Source organism: Myxocyprinus asiaticus, chromosome 10, assembly GCF_019703515.2.
Source record: "Myxocyprinus asiaticus isolate MX2 ecotype Aquarium Trade chromosome 10, UBuf_Myxa_2, whole genome shotgun sequence".
NCBI classification, from domain to species: domain Eukaryota; kingdom Metazoa; phylum Chordata; class Actinopteri; order Cypriniformes; family Catostomidae; genus Myxocyprinus; species Myxocyprinus asiaticus.
The window spans coordinates 10,071,522-10,092,233 of record NC_059353.1 but is presented as its reverse complement, the minus strand read 5'-3'; the positions used below and the strand labels follow the sequence as shown (position 1 = coordinate 10,092,233).

General features: G+C 38.2%; 1 protein-coding gene across 1 annotated transcript in view; it reads left to right on the top strand.

The window, feature by feature from the left end:
* Nucleotides 1-20,712, top strand: part of vwa8 (von Willebrand factor A domain containing 8) — a 166,877-nt gene that overhangs the window by 45,830 nt on the left and 100,335 nt on the right. The window contains exons 15-19 of the mRNA XM_051708491.1: nucleotides 7,628-7,796; nucleotides 9,329-9,406; nucleotides 12,104-12,219; nucleotides 14,124-14,227; nucleotides 14,544-14,650. Of these exons, the coding sequence (XP_051564451.1) occupies nucleotides 7,628-7,796; nucleotides 9,329-9,406; nucleotides 12,104-12,219; nucleotides 14,124-14,227; nucleotides 14,544-14,650 (574 nt within the window). The remainder of the gene's footprint in view (nucleotides 1-7,627; nucleotides 7,797-9,328; nucleotides 9,407-12,103; nucleotides 12,220-14,123; nucleotides 14,228-14,543; nucleotides 14,651-20,712) is intronic.

The following is a 20,712-nucleotide window of genomic DNA, read 5'->3' as shown; positions in this document are numbered from 1 at the left end:
TCATCCACAACACTGTCCTGAAGGAGTGCTATTCCACAAAACAAACTTCAGCTGCTTGGCGGAACCAGCACAAAAAGAAACAAAAAAGGCCCCCAGTTTCCTCGGACAGTCAAGTGAATGTTCAGTGAGTCAGGCCCACTCGGCTGCATCGTGAGTTCCACAAAATAACTTACTCCATGGACTTTATGAAGGACATGGCTTGCTGGGGACATGCAAATATTTTGCGGCCGTCCTTAGCATCTATTCTCAATTTGGCCGGGAACATCAGTGCAAAAGTGACCTTCCATTGATGTAAGAGTTTCTTGCATTCCTTGAATCGTTCACGTTTCTCTCTTGTCGAATTTGCAAGGTCTGGGAACAAGAAAATGTTGTGGTTCTTCCAAGAAAGCCTTCCTTTACTCCTCGCCTCGTGTAACACAAGGTCTTTATCGGATGATCTCAGAAATTTGGCCAGAATTGATCGGGGCCTGTCTCCCTCTGCGGATCGCCGAGCCGGAACCCTGTGAGCTCGCTCAATTTCCAGCTTATGGCCTGTTATGTGGAGCAGACTCGGAAAGAGTCCGTCCAGGAATTCCACCATATTCTGACCCTCTGCTCCCTCATGAATTCCAACAATTTGGATGTTATTCCGGTTGCGGTTCTCCATATCGTCCAACTTTTCCCAGACGCGCTCCGAATCCACCTTGGTCGCTAGTGGATTCGAAGCTAATTCTCACTCCGATGAATCCAGATAATCAATCCATTTCTCAATATCCGCCACTCTTGTAACCATCTCTGTGAATTTAATCTCCATGGCAGTGATCGATCGACGTTTTACAGCAAGCTCCTCCAAGTTAGCAACAAACTTCATCAGCATTGCCAACACATCCATCAGTTGTCACTGAATTTCCTTCACCTCACCGGCCAAATCGACTCCCTGGCTCGCAGCCTGCTGCTCGGGGGCTTAAGCTTGAGCACGTAAGTGTCTTTTAATGTCTCCAGAGTCCTAGGATTTTGAATTCTTTGACATATTGTCTTCCTAGAACAGTAAAGAATCAGGGTGTATCGAATCTCACCGGTTTATGACACAAAAAGTATTAAAACTAGCAAAGTGCACTGAGCTCGCCGTTCAAACGTCCGAACCTCGCATGGCGCCACATGACGACTCTAAACCAGTAGCATTCTTTACGTTTTTATTTCTTAATAGAAATGTTAAGTGTAATCGTAATCAGAGCCACAGTTGTTAAAATCATTACGTGGAATTGGAATTTGAAAAAGAAACATTAAATTCCTTGTGTTAGTTGTTGTTATAAGAAACATTACCTGAATTAAAGCTGCAATCATTAAAATCATTATGTGGAACTGAAAATATGAATGTTAAATTCCTGAAGGTAGTAGTTGTTATAAGAAATGTCATGTGGAATCAGAATCACAGCCACAACCATTAAATTCGTTACATGGAATCAGAATCGAAATCAGAAACATTTAATTCCCTATGTTAGTAGTTGTTAATAGAAATGTTAAGTGCAATCGGAATCAGAGCCACAATCATCAAATCATTAATGTGGATTTGGAATCAGAACCAAAAACAATAAATTCCTTTCATTAGTAGATGTTATAAGAAATGCTATGTGGAATCGGAATCAGAGCCACAATCGTTTAGGCTAAATTGTTATATGGAATTGGAACCAGAAACATTAGAGATGCTGTAAGCAATTTTAGAAAGAGACCAAATGAGCTTTATTGAGACCAACACGAGCAGATGCGGATGTGAAAATCAACAGCAGCAAAATAGTGCCCTCAACTGACAACTTTAATGAACAACATGGCATAAAAATGGTATTAAGCCTCAATAATTCGCTGCAACTACAAATGATCGACGGGCAGAAAGCATCAGAGACCACGGGCCGCAGACAATTTTTTTGTTTGCTGTTTACAAAGTCTAGAGCTGTCACAGAGACTAGTGAGATATCTCATGACCCTTATTTCATTAATATCTTTCAGGGAGTATGAAAAGTTTTTGCATAACTTTCCATGATACATTCCTTACGTTTGTAGATGTTAATAGAAATGTTAAGTGGAATCAGAATCAGAGACACAATTGTTAAAATCATTTCATGGAATTGGAACCAGAAGCTTTTAATTATTTTCTAAATAGTTGTTATAAGAAACATTATGTGGAATCGGAATCAGAGCCAAAATCATTCAGATCTGTAGATGGAATTGGAATCAGAACCAGAAAGATTAAATCCCTTACATTAGTAGTTCTTAATAGAAACGTTAAGTGGAACCCTAATCAGAGCCATTATTGTTAAAATCATTACATGGGATTGGAATCTGAAAAGAAAAAGAAAAAACCTGTTAAATTCCTTATGTTAGTAGTTGTTATAAGAAACTTTATGTGGAATTCAATCAAAGCCACAATCATTTAGGCTTAATTGTTATGTGAAATTGGAACTAGAAACGTAAAATTTCTTATGTTTGTAGTAATCGGAATCAGAGCCATGATCATTAAAATCTTTAGATGGAATTGGATTCGGAACCAGATATGTTACATTCCTTACTTAAGTAGGATAATATGTTAATATAACCATGAAGTGGAACATACTCAGAGCCAGATTTGTTAAAATAGTTACATGGAATCAGAATTGGAACCAGACACGTAAAATTCCTTGCATTAGTAGTTGCTAATAAAACCATTAAGGAACCATAATGGTGAAATTCCATACGTTTATAGGTATTAAAGAAACCAGAATTGAATTAAAATGTCAAATCCGAATCGGAATTCCTCACAAATCAGTGCTGTTGGACGTATATTTGGAGCCATACCTAGACGGGTAGGAAGGATGTTTGTGGTGGCACGTCTGAGGTTGAAATAAAGCCACTTCCTCTTCCTGTGTTTCCAGCCGATGTCTCAGGCTACACTTGTGCGCTCTCTTCATGTGGTTTCAACGCTGCTCTTAATTAGCCAGCCCCTATTCCTGTCTGCCTCAGACTCCTCACAGCCCTATTAATGACACCTATAAAAGTCTCACTTCACTTGGCTATGTGGCAAGGGGTCCTGTCTTTGATCTGAGGTCAACACTATGCCTGAGAGCAGAATATTGGTGCCCTTGCAGTAAATGGTGTCTGTTTGTACTATTCTTAATATCCTGGTCTCTTTCTCTGCATTAGACTTGCCTGTTCCATTGTGTAACGCCTACTTGCAAGAACAATTTAACCACCACAAAACATGATCTCTCTCTAATTGTTTTCCCAAAAATGTACATTATGACATGATTTACTCACCCTAATGTCATTCCAAACCTACTGTATATGACTTTCTTTCTATAGTTTTAAATTGTTATTTTTGGGTAGAATATTCCTTCAATGTTGTTTGTGATAATGAGTTTAAACATTGGGCTTCAGTGTTATGGGTAAAGATGATAATAAAATGCACCTGTGTATGATTATTTCTACATTCGGTAATGTTGGGTAAATGTAAGAAAGGGGAGCTTGGAGGACTTGGAAGGTATGCAGGTGTTGCTAGGCAACAGGAGACAGCTGATCTGATGAAGATCAAAAATGGTGTGATAATGAAGAATCTCTATCCTCTCTGTGTGTCAGTGGGTGTGTCTATGTATTTCATGGAGGGGGCTTCATTGTTTAGAAATAAACATAACTGTCTAGTGGGATTAGGTGAAGATGCGGCAAGTATATGAGCTATTGTCAGCGATCCAGCATCAGCTGTGCCAGACATCAGCGAGAGCATGGATCTTGACATGGGTATATCCTGTTCACTTTGAAAGATAAATGGACTAGCTTCACCTCCCCTCATTCTCATATAGTCATCAGTGATGCAGTGCCTTTGGTTATGCCAACTGCCTGAAACATATCATTATCATAATAACAAAGGTTGACAGTCGCTTTGACTGTAATCCTGTTTTCAGGTCACCTGATCATACTCTTCGTCCATTGTCTTTTTATTCTGTTAGAAAACGAATTTGCTGTGTTCAGAATGGTAAACTAATTTACTACTTACTAAATACTGCACAGTAAACACTGAGTGGGAGAATTCATGAAGAATGAACTACGCACTGTGAAAGCACTGTTTTGCACACACTGTCTGCACTGGTTTAGTACTCAATTTCCTAAAGGAATTACACAGAACAGGCAATGGTGCAAACGCGGACACAAAATCTGTGCTGAACACATTTTGCACCGTGCAATTCTGATTTTGTGGACCGATTCAGAGCGCTATATATTAGAGGATGACGCAGACCAGTGCGATCTGGTTCACTTTGCCGGTACTATACAGCTTCAATGACTATCCTGATCCAGACACCTGAATCATCTCTTTTAACGTGCCGAAAGTGTGCTTGACCACACTGCGCATATGGATACATGCAAGTTTATAACAGTCTTCAACATCGTTTGATCATTATTTGATGAATTACTGCTGTCATGATCAATAGAAAATGTACACAAACATCTCTTTCCTCGGGAGGTAATAGCATGATGTCAGTAGCACAGGGCAATTTTTGGGAAGCGCAATCAATAATTAGCCTAATTTACATAGAAAGGAGGCATGTGTGCGTGGAAAGGAATGACAATCATTTAATTTAAATAAACAAGTTGCAGTGATATTTCAGTGCTTTAAGGGATAGTTCATAATGAAGAAGGAGCTTGGCACACTGCTATATATGCTTCCATGTAATTTTAAAGATTAAAAAGCATTTTGACTACTAAGTTCTTTGTCAGGCTTAGTAAGGAATAGTTCACCCAAAAATGAAAATTCTCTCATTATTTGTTCACTTTCATGCCATCCTTCTTCTGCTGTACACAAACTATTGATTTTTAGAAGAATATTTCAGCTCTGTAGGTCCATACAATGCATAACAGTAATCCATACGACTCCAGTGGTTAAATCTTACATCAGAAGCAATATGATTGGTGTGGATGAGAAACAGAACAATATTTCAGTAATTTTTTACTATAAATCTACTTGCACTTTCACATTCTGAAAGTGAATGTGGAGATGTATAGTAGAAAAAGACTTAAATATGAATCTGTTTTTCATCCACACCTATCAATGTTCTGAAGACATTGATTAAACCACTGGAGTCGTATGGATTACTTTTATGCTGCCTTTATGTGATTTTTGGGGCTTGAAAGGTCTGGTCACCATTCACTTGCATTGTATGGACCTACAGAGCTGAAATATTCTTCTAAAAATCATCATTTGTGTACAGCAGAAGAAAGAAAGTCATACACATCTGGGATGGCATGATGGTGAGTAAATTATGAAAAAAATATTTTTTGGGTGAACTATCTCTTTAATGTGCCGGCTTAAACTAGATTTAAATACCAGGCACAAAAGTGCTGCAACTGTAGTGAATGTGTCCCTGAGTGACAAACAAGCCAGAGACAGTTTTAAGATGTAGTAGTCTGTCATGATACTGGCCTACTGTCTTAATACATACTCAAAAGCATGTACTCTCTCATCACCAGGGAAGTTAGGCGAAATATGTAGGGAGAATTTGCAGCTACAGTAAAAACATGTTTAAGCATTATAAACTGTTTGACTTTCTTTCTTTTGAAAATATATATATATATATATATATATATATATATATATATATATATATATATATATATATATATATATTATTTATTTATTTATTTTATTTTTTTTTTGAAGAATATCCTGACTCTAAAATATATTCTCCATTTAATGAAAGTGATTGGGGATGGCTGTCAAGCACAAAAGCTACCATAAAGCACCATAAAAGCATTATAAAAGTTGTCCATACTACAGTGCATCCGGAAAGTATTCACAGCACTTCACTTTTTCCACATTTTGTTATGTTACAGCCTTATTCCAAAATGGATTAAATTAATTATTTTCCTCAAAATTCTGCAAACAATACCCCATAATGACAATGTGAAAGAAGTTTGTTTGAAATCTTTGCAAATGTATTAAAAATAAAAAAATGAAACAAATCACATGTACATAAGTATTCACAGCCTTTGCTCAATACTCTGTTGAAGCACCTTTGGCACCAATTACAGCCTCAAGTCTTTTTGAGTATGATGCTACAAGCTTGGCACACCTATTTTTGGGCAGTTTCTCCCATTCTTCTTTGCTCCATCAGGTTGGATAGGGAGCGTCGGTGCACAGCCATTTTCAGATCTCTCCAGAGATGTTTAATCGGGTTCAAGTCTGGACTCTGGCTGGGCCACTCAAGGACATTCACAGAGTTGTCCCAGAGCCACTCCTTTGTTATCTTGGCTGTGTGCTTAGGGTCGTTGTCCTGTTGGAAGATGAACCTTCGCCCCTGTCTGAGGTCCAGAGTGCTCTGGAGCAGGTTTTCATCAAGGATGTCTCTGTACATTGCTGCATTCGTCTTTCCCTCGATCCTGACTAGTCTCCCAGTACCTGCCGCTGAAAAACATCCCCACAGCATGATGCTGCCACCACCATGCTTCACTGTAGGGATGGTATTGGCCAGGTGATGAGCGGTGCCTGGTTTCCTCCAGACATGACGCTTGCCATTCAGGCCAAATCTTTGTTTCTCATGGTCTGAGAGTCCTTCAGGTGCCTTTTGGCAAACTCCAGGCGGGCTGTCATGTGCCTTTTACTGAGGAGTGGCTTCCGTCTGGCCACTCTACCATACAGGCCTAATTGGTGGAGTGCTGCAGAGATGGTTGTTCTTCTGGAAGGTTCTCCTCTCTCCACAGAGAAACGCTGGAGCTCTGTCAGAGTGACCATCGGGTTCTTGGTCACCTCCCTGACTAAGGCCCTTCTCCCCCGATCGCTCAGTTTGGCCAGGCGGCCAGCTCTAGGAAGAATCCTGGTGGTTCCAAACTTCTTCCATTTACGGATGATGGAGGCCACTGTGCTCATTGGGACCTTCAGTGCTGCAGAAATGTTTCTGTACCCTTTCCCAGATCTGTGCCTCGATACAATCCTGTCTCGGAGGTCTACAGACAATTCTTTGGACTTCATGGCTTGGTTTGTGCTCTGTGTTAACTGTGGGACCTTATTTAGACAGGTGTGTGCCTTTCCAAATCATGTCCAATCAACTGAATTTACCACAGGTGGTCTCCAATCAAGTTGTAGAAACATCTCAAGGATGATCAGTGGAAACAGGATGCACCTGAGCTCAATTCTGAGTGTCATGGCAAAGGCTGTGAATACTTATGTACATGTGATATTTTTCGTTTTTTATTTTTAATAAATTTGCAAAGATTTCAAACAAACTTCTTTCATGTTGTCATTATGGGGTATTGTTTGTAGAATTTTGAGGGAAATAATGAATTTAATCCAGTTTGGAATAAGGCTGTAACATAACAAAATGTGGAAAAAGTGAAGCGCTGTGAATACTTTCCGGATGCACTGTATATCATGCTATATTACAAAAAAAGGTAATTGTCCAATCTATTCTTCAAAATATCTTGTTCCAAGATAAAAAGTCATATGGGTTCCAAGCTACATGAGTGTGAGTGATTGATGGCAGATTTTTTTGGGTATACTATCCTTTAAAATAGCTTTCTGAAGTTTTTGGACTATTACTCCATTATGGTTCAAGCCTGTAGATGAATCGGCAAAGAGGCTGTGCTTGATGGAAATGAATAACCAATTTTACACTGGTTTCCACCACCACAGATCCATTTTCCCAATCCACCCTTCATTCCGTGTCATCGCTCTAGCAGAGCCCCCACAGGTCAGCAGCACCATGCAGCAGTGGCTCGGCCCGGAGATTCTCACAATGTTTCTCTTTCACACCATCAAACCACTGGCCAAGGCTGAGGAGATGGCTGTTCTACAGGGCATGGTCAGTCACAATGCCTTCAGGCTTATCTTGGATGTCTAATTCAATAATGTGTTTTAGGGGCAGGCGGTATGACCAAAATCTTATATCAGGGTATATGTAATATTATATCATGGGAAAGATGTATTTCATAAAGTTATTTTTGTGTGAATTTCAATGACATACTGTATATATAACCATGTTAACAATCTTTGCATAATCCAGTAAATTAAATACTTCACAAATTACAATTTTGTCATTATTTACGGTAACACTTCACAATAAGGTTGTATTTGTTAACATTAATTAATGCATTAGGGATCATGAACTAACAACAAACAATATATTTTTACATCATTTATTAATCTTTGTCATTGTCCATTTATAAAAATACAATTGTTCATTGTTAGTTCATGTTAGTTCATAATGCATTTACTAACACACAACGTTTAGTTTAAAAAATATATATTAATATACAGTACTGTGCAAAAGTTTTAGGCACTTGTGAAAAATGTTGCATAGTGAGGATGTCTTCAAAAATAATGCCATAAATAGTTTTCATTTATCATTTAATGTCATACAAAGTCCAGTAAACATAAAAAAGCTAAATCAATATTCAGTGTGACCACCATTGCCTTTAAAACAGCACCAATTCTCCTAGGTACACCTGGACACAGTTTTTCTTGGTTGTTGGCAGATAGGATGTTCCAAGCTTCTTGGAGAATTCGCCACAGTTCTTCTATCTATTCAGGCTCTCTAATTGCTTCTGTCTCTTTATGTAATCTCAGACTGACTCGATGTTCAGTGGGGGGCTCTGTGGGGGCCATGACATCTGCTGCAGGGCTCCCTGTTCTTCTATTCTAATCTTTTCTATTTGCAAAAGTAATGTTTGGGAGTCTAACATTTATATTTCCTATTGACACACTAAAGCTGAAGATATAAATAACCATCTTAAGACAAATGTTTTTGTGAAGCATCTTATGTGCCTAAGACTTTTGCACAGTACTGTATGTTAAAATTAACATTAACCAAGATTAATAAGAGTTGTGAGTTTAAGTTAACTACTGTTTACAAATACACCCTTATAGTAAAGTGTTACCTCATTTATTTACGCTCATGTTGTTCCATAAACGTGGAACATAAGAGGAGATGTTAGGCAGAAAGACAGCCTCAGTCACCATTCACTTTCTTGGCATATTTTTTTCTCCATATAATGAAAGTGAATGCTGACTTAAAACATCTCTTTTTGTGTTCAACACAAGAACAAACGTCAAAGGTTTTGGAACAGCATGGGACTGAGTAAATTATGACAGAATTTTCATTTTTGGTGAACTACCCCTTTAAAATCATAGTTTTATACGGCTACATTATTTTTACTACACACCACAGCCAAGCTAAACAAAACTCTCAGAATATAATAATTATTCCCATAAAGTGGGAAATGATAAAAATGTCTAAATGTAGGGGGGGACATGCCCCCAGATTTATTCATTCTCATGCTCCATGTACTGGATTTATACTGAGCCTGCTTTAATGTACCCAGTGTGTTTTTACAGGTCCCAAATGTTCCCAGTGAGGCCATTGAGCAGCTGCTACACTTGACTCACAGCCTGAGAAAATCCAATGATCCAACGGTGAGCTTTCTAATGTTAGATCCCTGAAGCTTTCAAAGAACAAAGGCAGAGGCCGGATTTCATTCCGTCACAGTGGTCAAAGAGCAGACTTGAATAGGGAGATTCTTCACATACTGTACCTTACAAGAACCTTTGTAAAGTTTATACCATCTGTTTCTGTTTATATAGTCCAACATATGACTCCTTGCTTAGAAAATGCTTACTCAGATGTTTATTCATGATTCTTTTTATTGAGTTTTGTCCCAGAAACCCTAAATTTGCATTTGTACAAGAGCACATCAGTGACTGCCCACTTATTCAACAGTCTTGGTTCTGGAAGCAGGTGGTCGCTGCTAAGTTCTTTTGCCACAATTTCCATGGTAACAGCTGGGGCTGCAAGATTCTGACAAAAATCATACTTGTCGATTATTGCCCTTGATATTGTAATTGTGATTTTTAATGTCGATTAAAATATTAAATTACAATGACATCACAAAGTAGGCTACCACAAGGTTCTTCAGAGTAGCAGATTTTAATGGTGGATATGAACTGCGCTCCAGTTTTTTTTTTTAAAACATCTTTTATGCATTAAATATTATAATAATATTTGTTAATGATAGGCCTAATAAAAGTTATTTTAAAGGGATATCTATAGAAGAAATATATATCGTTTTTTCTTTCTGAACTGTTGACAAAACCAGTGTTTACTTGATTCAATATGCCTGTGTGACATGTAACAGGTTGATAAATACACCTCCTCACACATTTAACACACCTCTAAAGCCTGAGAAATAAAAACAAAAACTACCATCGGACATGCAATATGTGTCTGTACTGCTTAAATTATTGGTTCACATACAGTAATTAACATGACATATTCAATATTCAAACTTATTAACAACCAACCAAGTTAAATTGACCAAGTTACTTACTGCGTTCAGTTAGCGCTGTGGTGGCGAGACTACCCATTCATCCCCTTAGATCTTCAATGGTGATCTTGTTCACGTAAAATCATTGTTAGATCATATTTGGCCTCAGCGGTTGCATTTTGGGAATGAAAAACTCCATTCCATCTACCAATAGCAGCTTCGGGGCAAAAGGGTCTTATTATCAGACGCAATAATAATGATGGTTATTTGTGAAATATGCAAATCATGCCATATTCTTTATGTTGGCTACACCTCCAAGACAAACTTAGAACAGTTAAGCTGAATTCCTTTATTGCTATACAAATCAAAGTCACATTGGCCTACTTATTAACATGACAAAACTAAACTGTTATTAAATTGTTTAATAAATTGTAAACAGAAATCGAGCAAACGAGACGAACTCTCTCGTTACAATGACTGCTGTTACTCAGTTACTGCAGGTTTATAAACAGTTCAGTGTGAGCTGAATGCACTCATTAAAAACAAAGCTGACTAAACAGCACAACAAATCAATTATTTACACCGCGCCTATGCCTCGATTAGAACGGGAGCATTTTAGTTTTGTCGGATTGCTCATTTGCAGTGTATTTGTTTTTTCCTCCCGTTTTCTCCCCAATTTGGAATGCCCAATTCCCAATGTGCTTTAAGCCCTCTTGGTGGCGTAGTGAATCGCCTCAATCCAGGTGGCAGAGGACGAATCTCCGCACGCATTTTATCACATGGCTTGTTGAGTACGTTACCGCGGAGACATGGCACGTGTGGAGGTTTCACACTATTCTCCACGACATCCACGCACAACTCACCATGCGCCCCACCGAGAGCGAGAACCACATTATAGCGACCATGAGGAGGTTACCCAATGTGACTCTACCCTCCCTAGCAACCAAGCCAATTTGGTTGCTTAGGAGACCTGGCTGGAGTCACTCAGCATGCCCTGGATTCGAACTCACGACTCCAGGGGTTGTAGTCAGCATCTTTACTCGCTGAGCTACCCAGGCCCCCTCATTTGCAGTGTATTTAACATCTACGTTGCAAGTGAGCGGCGCAACATGCAATAAATCCAAAATACTTCTAAAGTGCATTTCGCTCTTGTTCTACAGCTTCTTTTCGAGTGTCAGGTGGTGTTTCATCAGTATTCATTTTCATGTGCCACCACGAACAGAGTTGAAACATAAAGCAAGTATCTGGGCATTAAAACTTGCACATTAGGATCAGTTGTCATTACTGATATGATGGAGGACTAATTTAAGCGTCTCTGATTGGCTATTGCCGTTTCATGTCTGTGATTGGTTAGAATACTTGACCGCTGCAAAAACACTTTGTAAATAGAAACCATTGACGCATCATGTGCAGACTCAATATGTAATCGTAATCACGATTAGTTTTTCAGTTAATTGTGCAGCCCTAGCAACAGCGACTCTGATTGGTGGATCTCTCTTTACAATGATGGGTAGTGTAGTTCTGAAATAACACTGACTTATGGCTTCTACAGAAGCACATGCTATCGCTTAACAATATCAGAGCTAGTTGTGTCTTGCTGTAGTTCAAAATCAATTCTTTAGTTGAAAATGAATGAAATTTTGACTTGCATAACACTACAGTTTTATCTTCACATTGGCAGCTCCCACTAATAGATCAGGTACCCTGCTTTGGCTTTAAGCACAGCTTAAAGTTTTCACTCTGTTTTAGAGATTAATCAAAATTGGAGTGTCCAAAATTGTCTTTTATATGTATATGAATATTTCCATTCTAATTATGTGAGGTAAAAAATAAATTGTGTTATATCCAGGCCCTGTCCCTTGCGTCTTCATTGTCCACCAGGCAGCTGTTGAGAATCTGTCGGCGTCTTTCTCAATATCCACAGGAGAGCGTTTCTCACGCTGTCAACAAAGCCTGTCTGTCCAGGTAGACCAATGCAAACACATTCATAGAAGACTCAATGTGTGTAATTTCTGCACCACCAAACAAAATGGCAAAAATAATGATTGTTTCCAAACTGGTTTTCTGAATACTCCCTCCATCTTCCATTGGTAAGAAAAAAAAAAACAGATAATCCTGCCTGAGCTAATGTTGCTATGTTGAGCAGGTTAGGATTCTCAAACAAACAGGGCCTCGTATCCCAAAAGCATCTTATGCCTAAATTGTTCATATAATCCAACATACGATTCATCTTAGTTTTGCAGCCCGTTTCCCAAAAGCATTGTAACTTAAGTAGTACTTGAAAATGCTCGTAGATTTACGAGTGCTTTAGAGTAATCGTACAGCTCTAAGAGCATCATAAGCAAATAGACTTATGCAGACACCTGCAGGACAATCGCCAAATTACACCTGATACAATTTAAACACCTATAGCTACACTTTAATATCAGGATACCTATGTTTTATTTTTATTTTAACAGACAAGTCTAATAATATTATTAATAATAGTAATAATAATAATAATGAAATGCATAAAATAGTCTAAATGTATGAATAGATTAATTAGGAAACAAATAAAGTTATTTGTGTGGACTAGTTGGTAACAACAAAGTGGTGGCATGATTGATGCAGACAACTGTATAAATTAAGATTAGAGAGAAAAAGAAATGTATTAAATTGATGCCATGCATGAAAATCACCCGTATATATTTGCTCATCGTACTACATTTACATTTATTCATTTGGCAGACGCTTTTATCCTCGACTCCTCTTCCTCTCTGACACCAAAGGCGCTCTCACCAGCACTACAAGTTGTGTAGCACCGCACATGCTGCATTGCTGTCACTGTTATCACTTTTGGGAGAAAAGAGCAGACCTCCGCTTTATTAGTGAATGTCCCTAAAGCACATCTTCTAAACGTCTCCTTATTTTGCGCTGCGTGATAACACGTTGAACCTCGTAATATTCATTGAATGCTTGTCATACACGGGGCCTCCACTGTCTTCACTAATCCTGGAAGCTTTCATATCAAGAGAAATGTTTGAAAACTAAATATTTCAGAAAATATTTTAAAACAAATGTTATTGAGGTAAATTACAAATTATTGTAAATTTACGCACAAATATAATGTTATAATATAATATAAAGTTACAATGATGAAGAGCTCTATACAGTCACATTTCAGCACTGTCACACGGACAGCCATTCTCTTAAGTAGCACTTAAAGCGCTTCTTCGCACGTTCATGTTAAGTGCAGTTTTGGGAAACGTGCATAAAAAATACCAAATGTTCATAAAATTGCTTGTAGAAAACGCTCTTAACCACTAAGATCGATTGTTATTGGGAAACGGGGCCCAGGTCAATGTTTTGATAGTGCCACAATGTTTACGCTTTTGGGAGAAATCAATTTTACAAATGGATCATATATAGTTGTCTCTGGAAAGTATTTTAACATTACAAAATGCACTTAACCTTTAATGCCTATTTACTTCAAGTACAATGTGACTGAGCAACATCAAAAAAAGTATTCACAATCCTTTTTCTTTTTTTTTTTTTGTGCTAAAACTATTCACGGCAAGTTAAATATTGAATTTTTCATTCTCACGTTCAGCATTCTATACATTTAAAATGTAACCTTGGATTTAGAAAAATGCTGGATCATTGCAGTACGATATTTCAGGTTTGTTTAATTGAGTTCATAGTGATGTATTGCATGCCGAAAATTCAGGTTTGGACAGTCGGATAGTCATTAGTTTTGCAGTTCTGTTTGGTGCAGCTAGTGGCAAAGAAATCACTCACTTCACTTTCAAATGCATCTTGATTTCCTGCTTGATTACTTACTGATTAAAAGTTGATTTGGAAAGCATGAACACATTCTCTTGGATTTGTAGGTTCCTCCCCAGCCTGGCTCGCTTGTCTCTTCAGAAGAGTCTGGTGAACGTCTCAATAGAGGAGCAGCCTGACACAGCAGCAGAACAAAACCACCAATACACTTGTGAGTTTCAAGCCAACCAGCACATGATACCCGGCTCACATGACTCCAGTGGATCCTCAGTCATTTTAGCCTGCCCTGATATTTTTGTCCAATTTTCCCCCACTATCAGTACAAGAAGTAATAGTTTCAGGTGCATTGTGTGGTGTCTGAAAAGTGTAGATGGGTAGAAATAGACTGTTTTTGTGATGAAAAGAAGCTGTATCCTCAGGAGGTGGTCAGTGACATGGCTGAATTGGCAGTCTTTCTGTCCGGTGAAATCTCTTTCTCTAACTCACTCTTTCTCTTTTTCTTTCCATTTCTACCCTCACCTTTTTAGGCACTGTAAAAGATGGACTTCTAACCATTGGGAACATTTCAGCTCCTGTGTACAGTCCTGATGAGAAGATGAAGGTCCCAGATGTGCTCTTTTATGAGAATGTTCAGGTGAGCTCATTATCTGACCATTAAAGCTGGTAACATTTTTGCCTTCTCTGCAGCCTACAGTCTAGAGCAGGGAGTCAGCAATCTTAGACACGCATACAGGCATTGCCAGCATTGGAGAGGTAATCACTGGCACCCCAGCAATGGACCATTTTCACATTTCTATAGCAGTGAATGGGAGACCATAGAAAATATTATTTTTGCATTCACATTTGCTCCAACAGCAAAAGATCAAACTAAATTAAACCTTTAAGTTTCCACTACTTTCCAAAAGAGGAAAAAAAATAGAGAGAGATGGATCACGGCAGTCAGAAAGAGAGGATGGTACAAATTTACCATCACTCTCTCAGCAGCTGTATCTGAAATCTCATCATAGCAGTGCTGACCAGGTTTTCCCCCCCCCCCTTATTTATTGATACCAGGGTATTATAACACAAAGTAATAGGCTTGGGATCGATGCCTTTTTCACACATAGATAATCGGAAGATTTTCCAGATGATTATCGATATATAGTGCATTCAGAAATTATTCAGACCCCTTCATTTTTTCACATTTTGTTATGTTGCAGCCTTATGCTAAATTGCTTTAAAAAAAAAAAAAAAGAATCACATAAATCTACACTACATAGCCCATAATGACAAAGCAAAAACTAGATTTTTGATAACTTTGCAAATTCATTGAAAAGAAAAAACTGAAATATCACATTGACATAAGTATCAAGACCCTTTTCTCTGACACTTGAAACAATTTCTCTGGATCATCTTTGAGATGTTTCTACACTTTTGATTGGAGTCCTCCTGTGGCAAATTCAATTGATTGGAAATTATTTGGAAAGGCACACACCTCTCTATATAAGGTCTCACAGCTGAAAATGCATATCAGAGCAAAAACCAAGCCATGAGGTCAAAGGAACTGCTTGCAGAGCTCAGAGACAGTATTGTGCCGAGGCACAGATCTGGGGAAGGCTACAAAAAAGTTTGGCTGCATTGAAGGTTCCCAAGAGCACAGTGGCCTCCATAATTCGTAAATGGAAGAAGGAACCAGGAATCTTCCTAATGCTGGCCGCCTGGCCAAACTGACCAATCGGTGGAGAAGGTCCTTGGTAAGAGAGGTGATCAAGAACCCGATGGTCACTCTGGTTGAGTTCCAGAGATCATTTGTGGAGATGGGAGAAACTTGAAGGACAACCATCGCTGCAACACTCCACCGATCTGGGCTTTATAGCAGAGTGGCCAGACGGAAGCGTAGGCAACTCTACTCAGTGCAAGACACATGAAAGCCTGCTTGGAATTAGTAAAAAAGCCATTTCCTTCACTTTAATGTGCATTTTATCTAATGCGAAACTCTAGAAAATCCACCTCCTCCTAGCGCATTACATTTTTTGCGAATTTTGAGAGTTTATTTGCATATCAAGCGTTTCCATTCAGGATTTCTTATGCACATTTCCAAAATCTCCTAACGCTGTTACACCACACTATTAAACAGAAGGCCAATTGAGTGAATTGGAAAGCAAGCAAATTAGGCTTCTAATATCGGCTAATTTGAATATATCAGTGCCTCAGAAATATATAGATAAAATAACGTGCCGATCAATTATCGATATATATCAATATTTTATGACATCCCTATAAAGTAGTCTTATAAATGTACAATAATTAATTAAAACATTTTAAATAAAGAACATTTTTTATTACATTAAGCCGATTTACCCTGCTAAATTAAAGCTCAAAGAATGCTTTGGTCAGACATGAACGCTAGGCATCTGCGTACAGGACACGTGACACAAGCTTCGTCATCAGCAGAGCGCTCAGGCACTGAATGAGTGCGGGCCGATTTTTCTAACCACGCATGGAATTATTTCCACTAATTAGTGGGTCCACAAACTGGTTAATCTTGACCAGATAAATAGACCAGTCTCTCAAAGCAGTCGAAGTGTGCATGGGCCAACCACCTGTGTATGCATGCTCTGTCAAATTAATTATAATTTGAAAGGCTAGTGTTCGACTGTACGCAGATGCTTAGCATTTGCATCAAAACCAAAGAATACTTTGGGATTAAGGCGGAAATGTGAGATTAAAATTATATGTATTCATTGAATTTTGCTTATTTTATTAGTTTAGTTTTAGTTTTAAGCTATCCACTGGACAAGTAAACTGTCGCATGAGGAAACTGTCTGCTCTGTGCTTTTCATTGAGCCCACAGTGCCACTTGTGCCCATGGCACTGATGTGCTTTTTTTGCTGCTTTTTGCTCTCAGAATAATGCTTTACTTGCTCTATCATCACGTTTACACAATTTACACAAACAATACAAGAGAAATGTACTGTCAGGCAGTCATTATTGCAAAATTAACCCCAGCAGGATGGTCAGAGGCTGTCACGAAGCATATTTGACCACAGAATGTAGCAATTGACCAGTCAAGAGCCGTGTAGCAATTTATAATAAAGTGTTTCAGCATGGCACACACAGTTCTTAACATTCCATACACAATAACAGTGACACTCAAACTTATAGTCATGTCAAAAAGGTTGTCCACCCCTGGCCTAGAGGGAGTGCAGGGCTTCACTGGCTCATGCTGATATTATCACCGGTCCGACAGTGAAGATAAGATAACTCTTTCCCTCTTGTCTCTTTCTTTCTGTCTAAGCCTTTAAATCTACAGGCTCTTTTGCTCAAAGGTCAGATCTCAGAGACTGGCCACAAAGGAGCATTGCCGCTTGGGCATGCACATCCACACTAAGTATATCCGGATATTGCCAGGTCCACAGTGAAATAGGGTGTAATAATATTTAATTGTTAGGGAATTGAAGGTCTTCTCATTGAGGCATTTTCAGTATCCAGTTAATTAACCAATGTCAAGTTAAGTCTTAAAGGATTATTCACCCAGAAATGAAAATGAATGACTTTCCTTCCTCTTCGGAACACAAAATGAGATGTAAGCCGGTATACAAGTCTTAGTCACCATTCACTTTCATTGCATTTTTTCCATACAATGAAAGTGAATGGTGACTAAGGCTGTCAAATTAAAATTTGAAATTCAAATGCTTAAATGAGCATTCGAATTTTGGCACTGATGATGACTTGCATTCTTGCACTAAAACAGGCGCAGTGCAATGAATAAAATAGAATGCTGGTGTCCCAAGACTTTCCAGAATTTCCTTTTGAATTGATACAGCGTTTAAAAAATGCAATGTTACTGCACGAGACACTGAAAAAACAGCCAGACACGACGCAACTAGACATCTGTCTAGCACATGCTTACATAGATAAAGACAGACGCGTTCAGAATGAACAGACACCAGAGGTGGAGGTTTTTGGCAGGCTTGCTCTCTTATCAGCGATTCACTGTATGAGAATTAGATACGTACATACAACTGTATTTAATGAAAAACATTGTGGTAGTGCCGGTATAATGAAGCTTGAGTCTGTGGGAGTACTATGACACCGGTGTGTGCAACATAGAACCGTCTATTGAAGCGTTTCTTTTCTCGTTTGACTTTTTTACTCAATATTGGAAAATGTGAACTGGCCAAATCTTTAGACGTAATTTTTTTTTAACAGCCAAATATGTTCTTTGCAAAAAACAATCGCTATTACATGGCGCTGATTAGTTTATATTGTTGTGCCCTCTTGTGGACGTAAGGGATGACATTGATTTAAAAATTAAGATGTCTTGTAGATTTTTACCCCTACCTGAAATAATGTCTTTAAAATTAGAATATAATTAGAATTTTGGTAATGTTTCAGTGAAAAATTCAAAAATTTGTTGACAACCCTAATGGTGACCACGGCTCTCTAAAATCTCCTTTTATGTTCAACGGAATAAAGAAAGTCACACAGGTTTATAACGACATGAAGATGAGTAAATGATGACAGAATTTTATTTTTTGCCAAACCATTGCTTTAAGCATTATATCATGTAATAATGTTAATGTTATAGATTAAATATAAATTGTTGCCAATAGTAAAATTCAATATTACAGCATGAATGGCATTAGGTCTCTTGCTAGAGCTGCTGAGATATGTAGTCGCCTTCATGTGAGCAGAGAACGAGGGATGACCCAGATACTCCACCCTCACTGCCATCTGTCCCTCCCTTCAGAGGCCCAGAAAGAGGTGGAGGAAAATAAAGTTCCTCTTGTCCTACTTTTCTCTGACCTGCTTTTTTACCTTTCGAGGACTAGAAGGAGAAGTGCAGTAGTCCACTGAGGCGGAAATGAGGACACGTCCCCCCGATAAGGCAAACTCTTGTATTTGTGCACATCTATTGTATGGTATAATGTGCCTGTGCAGTAAACAGCATTATCCTTATTTGTCCAGTGTAATTGAAAAAGCACTTTGTGCCTTTGCAGCCTCATAAATAGACAAATTCCTGTCATATAAGCAGACCAGAAGTCCATTTCTGCTCGTAACACACATGACCTTCTCAACATAATTGACAAAATTTTTGTGTGCTACAGGAAAAATTTAATATAAATCAGACCACATGACATACAGTACAGTACAGTGGGGTCCAAAAGTCATTGTACGTGTTGCGGTAGTTTCTTGGTGAAATCAACACAAGAGGCACTACAACAACAATTACTTTTATTCCCTTAAAACATACAAATCACAAGTAAAACTGCAGATTATCAGTACATAAACATTTACTTTTCGCCCTGTTCCTCACACAATGCTGTCTTATCACATCAAAATTAGTTTACTATAGTGGATGACTTGTACATTTTTAACATTTGCACTTCATAATCGACTACATTTACAAGCTTGTTCAGGCAAGAACAAATTGCACATTAACTCAACTGAAGAACTGGTGAACGACTCCAGCAGAGCACGCGAATCGACACGTGAGCCGAAAGTGTCATTAGCACCACTTTTGCTTTTTATAACATTATCGGTTAGGTTTAGGGTAGGGAGGTCGGTTTTGTTGTTTTTAAAACTCGATAGAGCAGTAACCTTAAAAACCTCATCTGTTTAAGAGAAAAAATTTAACTCTCTTTTAGCACCACTCAGTGGACATTTCACCTCGGAACTGCATGATAAACCACGTAATATCATTTTGCAAAAATGTTGCCTTGGTCATGAGATCAGGCTTGAAAATGCTTCTAATTTGCAATCTTTTCTAATGTAATGTAAATTGTATCATTACAAATGATTTTATCACTATAACAATCTCAATGAAAAGTCACAAAATAGTTATTGGTATTTCATCACTCTTTTGCTTTAATAACAGCTTGCTCGTGAGCTGGCATGAGCTCTTAAAGTTTGTTCAGAACCTCATGATCCAAATGATTCCAGCATGATTTAAAGAATATTTTGATATAATAAATATTTTGTGATAATAAAGGGGTATTTAAAGTATTATAACATAGAAAAAATTACTTACATAAAAAAGAAAACTTAAATTAGTGCTGTCAGTCAAATTAAATCAAATAAAAAAAATTTTTATCGCGATTAATCGCATAATTTTTTGTAGTTAATTGCAGGTTTTGAAAGTGTTTAAATTTGACTAAACATACTCTTATTTATTTCCTTCAAAACAATATGTAACGATAACAAAGCCTTCCACAGTATAAAGATAGAAATGCACTAAAATTGCACCAATTCAAGTAACATTAAACATTTCCCAAAATCTAAGTGGGTGCATATTCATTGCAATAGGCATTAAATCTCTTAAACTCTCATCCTCCGCAATATTAATCAGCCGGCAGACAGTGGCTGTCCGCTTTGTTACAGCAATCGTAAAGTCGCATTCATGAGTGGCGTCAGCACCAGCGTCAAGCGCCGCTTTGAACTCCAAATGAAAAGCACTTAATGGCAAAAACACCTCATTCTACATGTTGGTGATAGTTAAGACTTGGCGTGCCTCTTTGCTAATTAAAATGCACCTTATTTAGGCTGAAAAATACATGATTTCTGATACTAGTTCCATCTAGGCTTGTTTTGTACAACAAATAGCGTTAAGAGCTCCTTTCCTCATCACTTTATCACAGGTGTGTGCATCGTTGTAAAGACTCCAGGTGGACACATCACAAAGGTTCGCCCTTCCAACCAGTGTTTATGTGGATT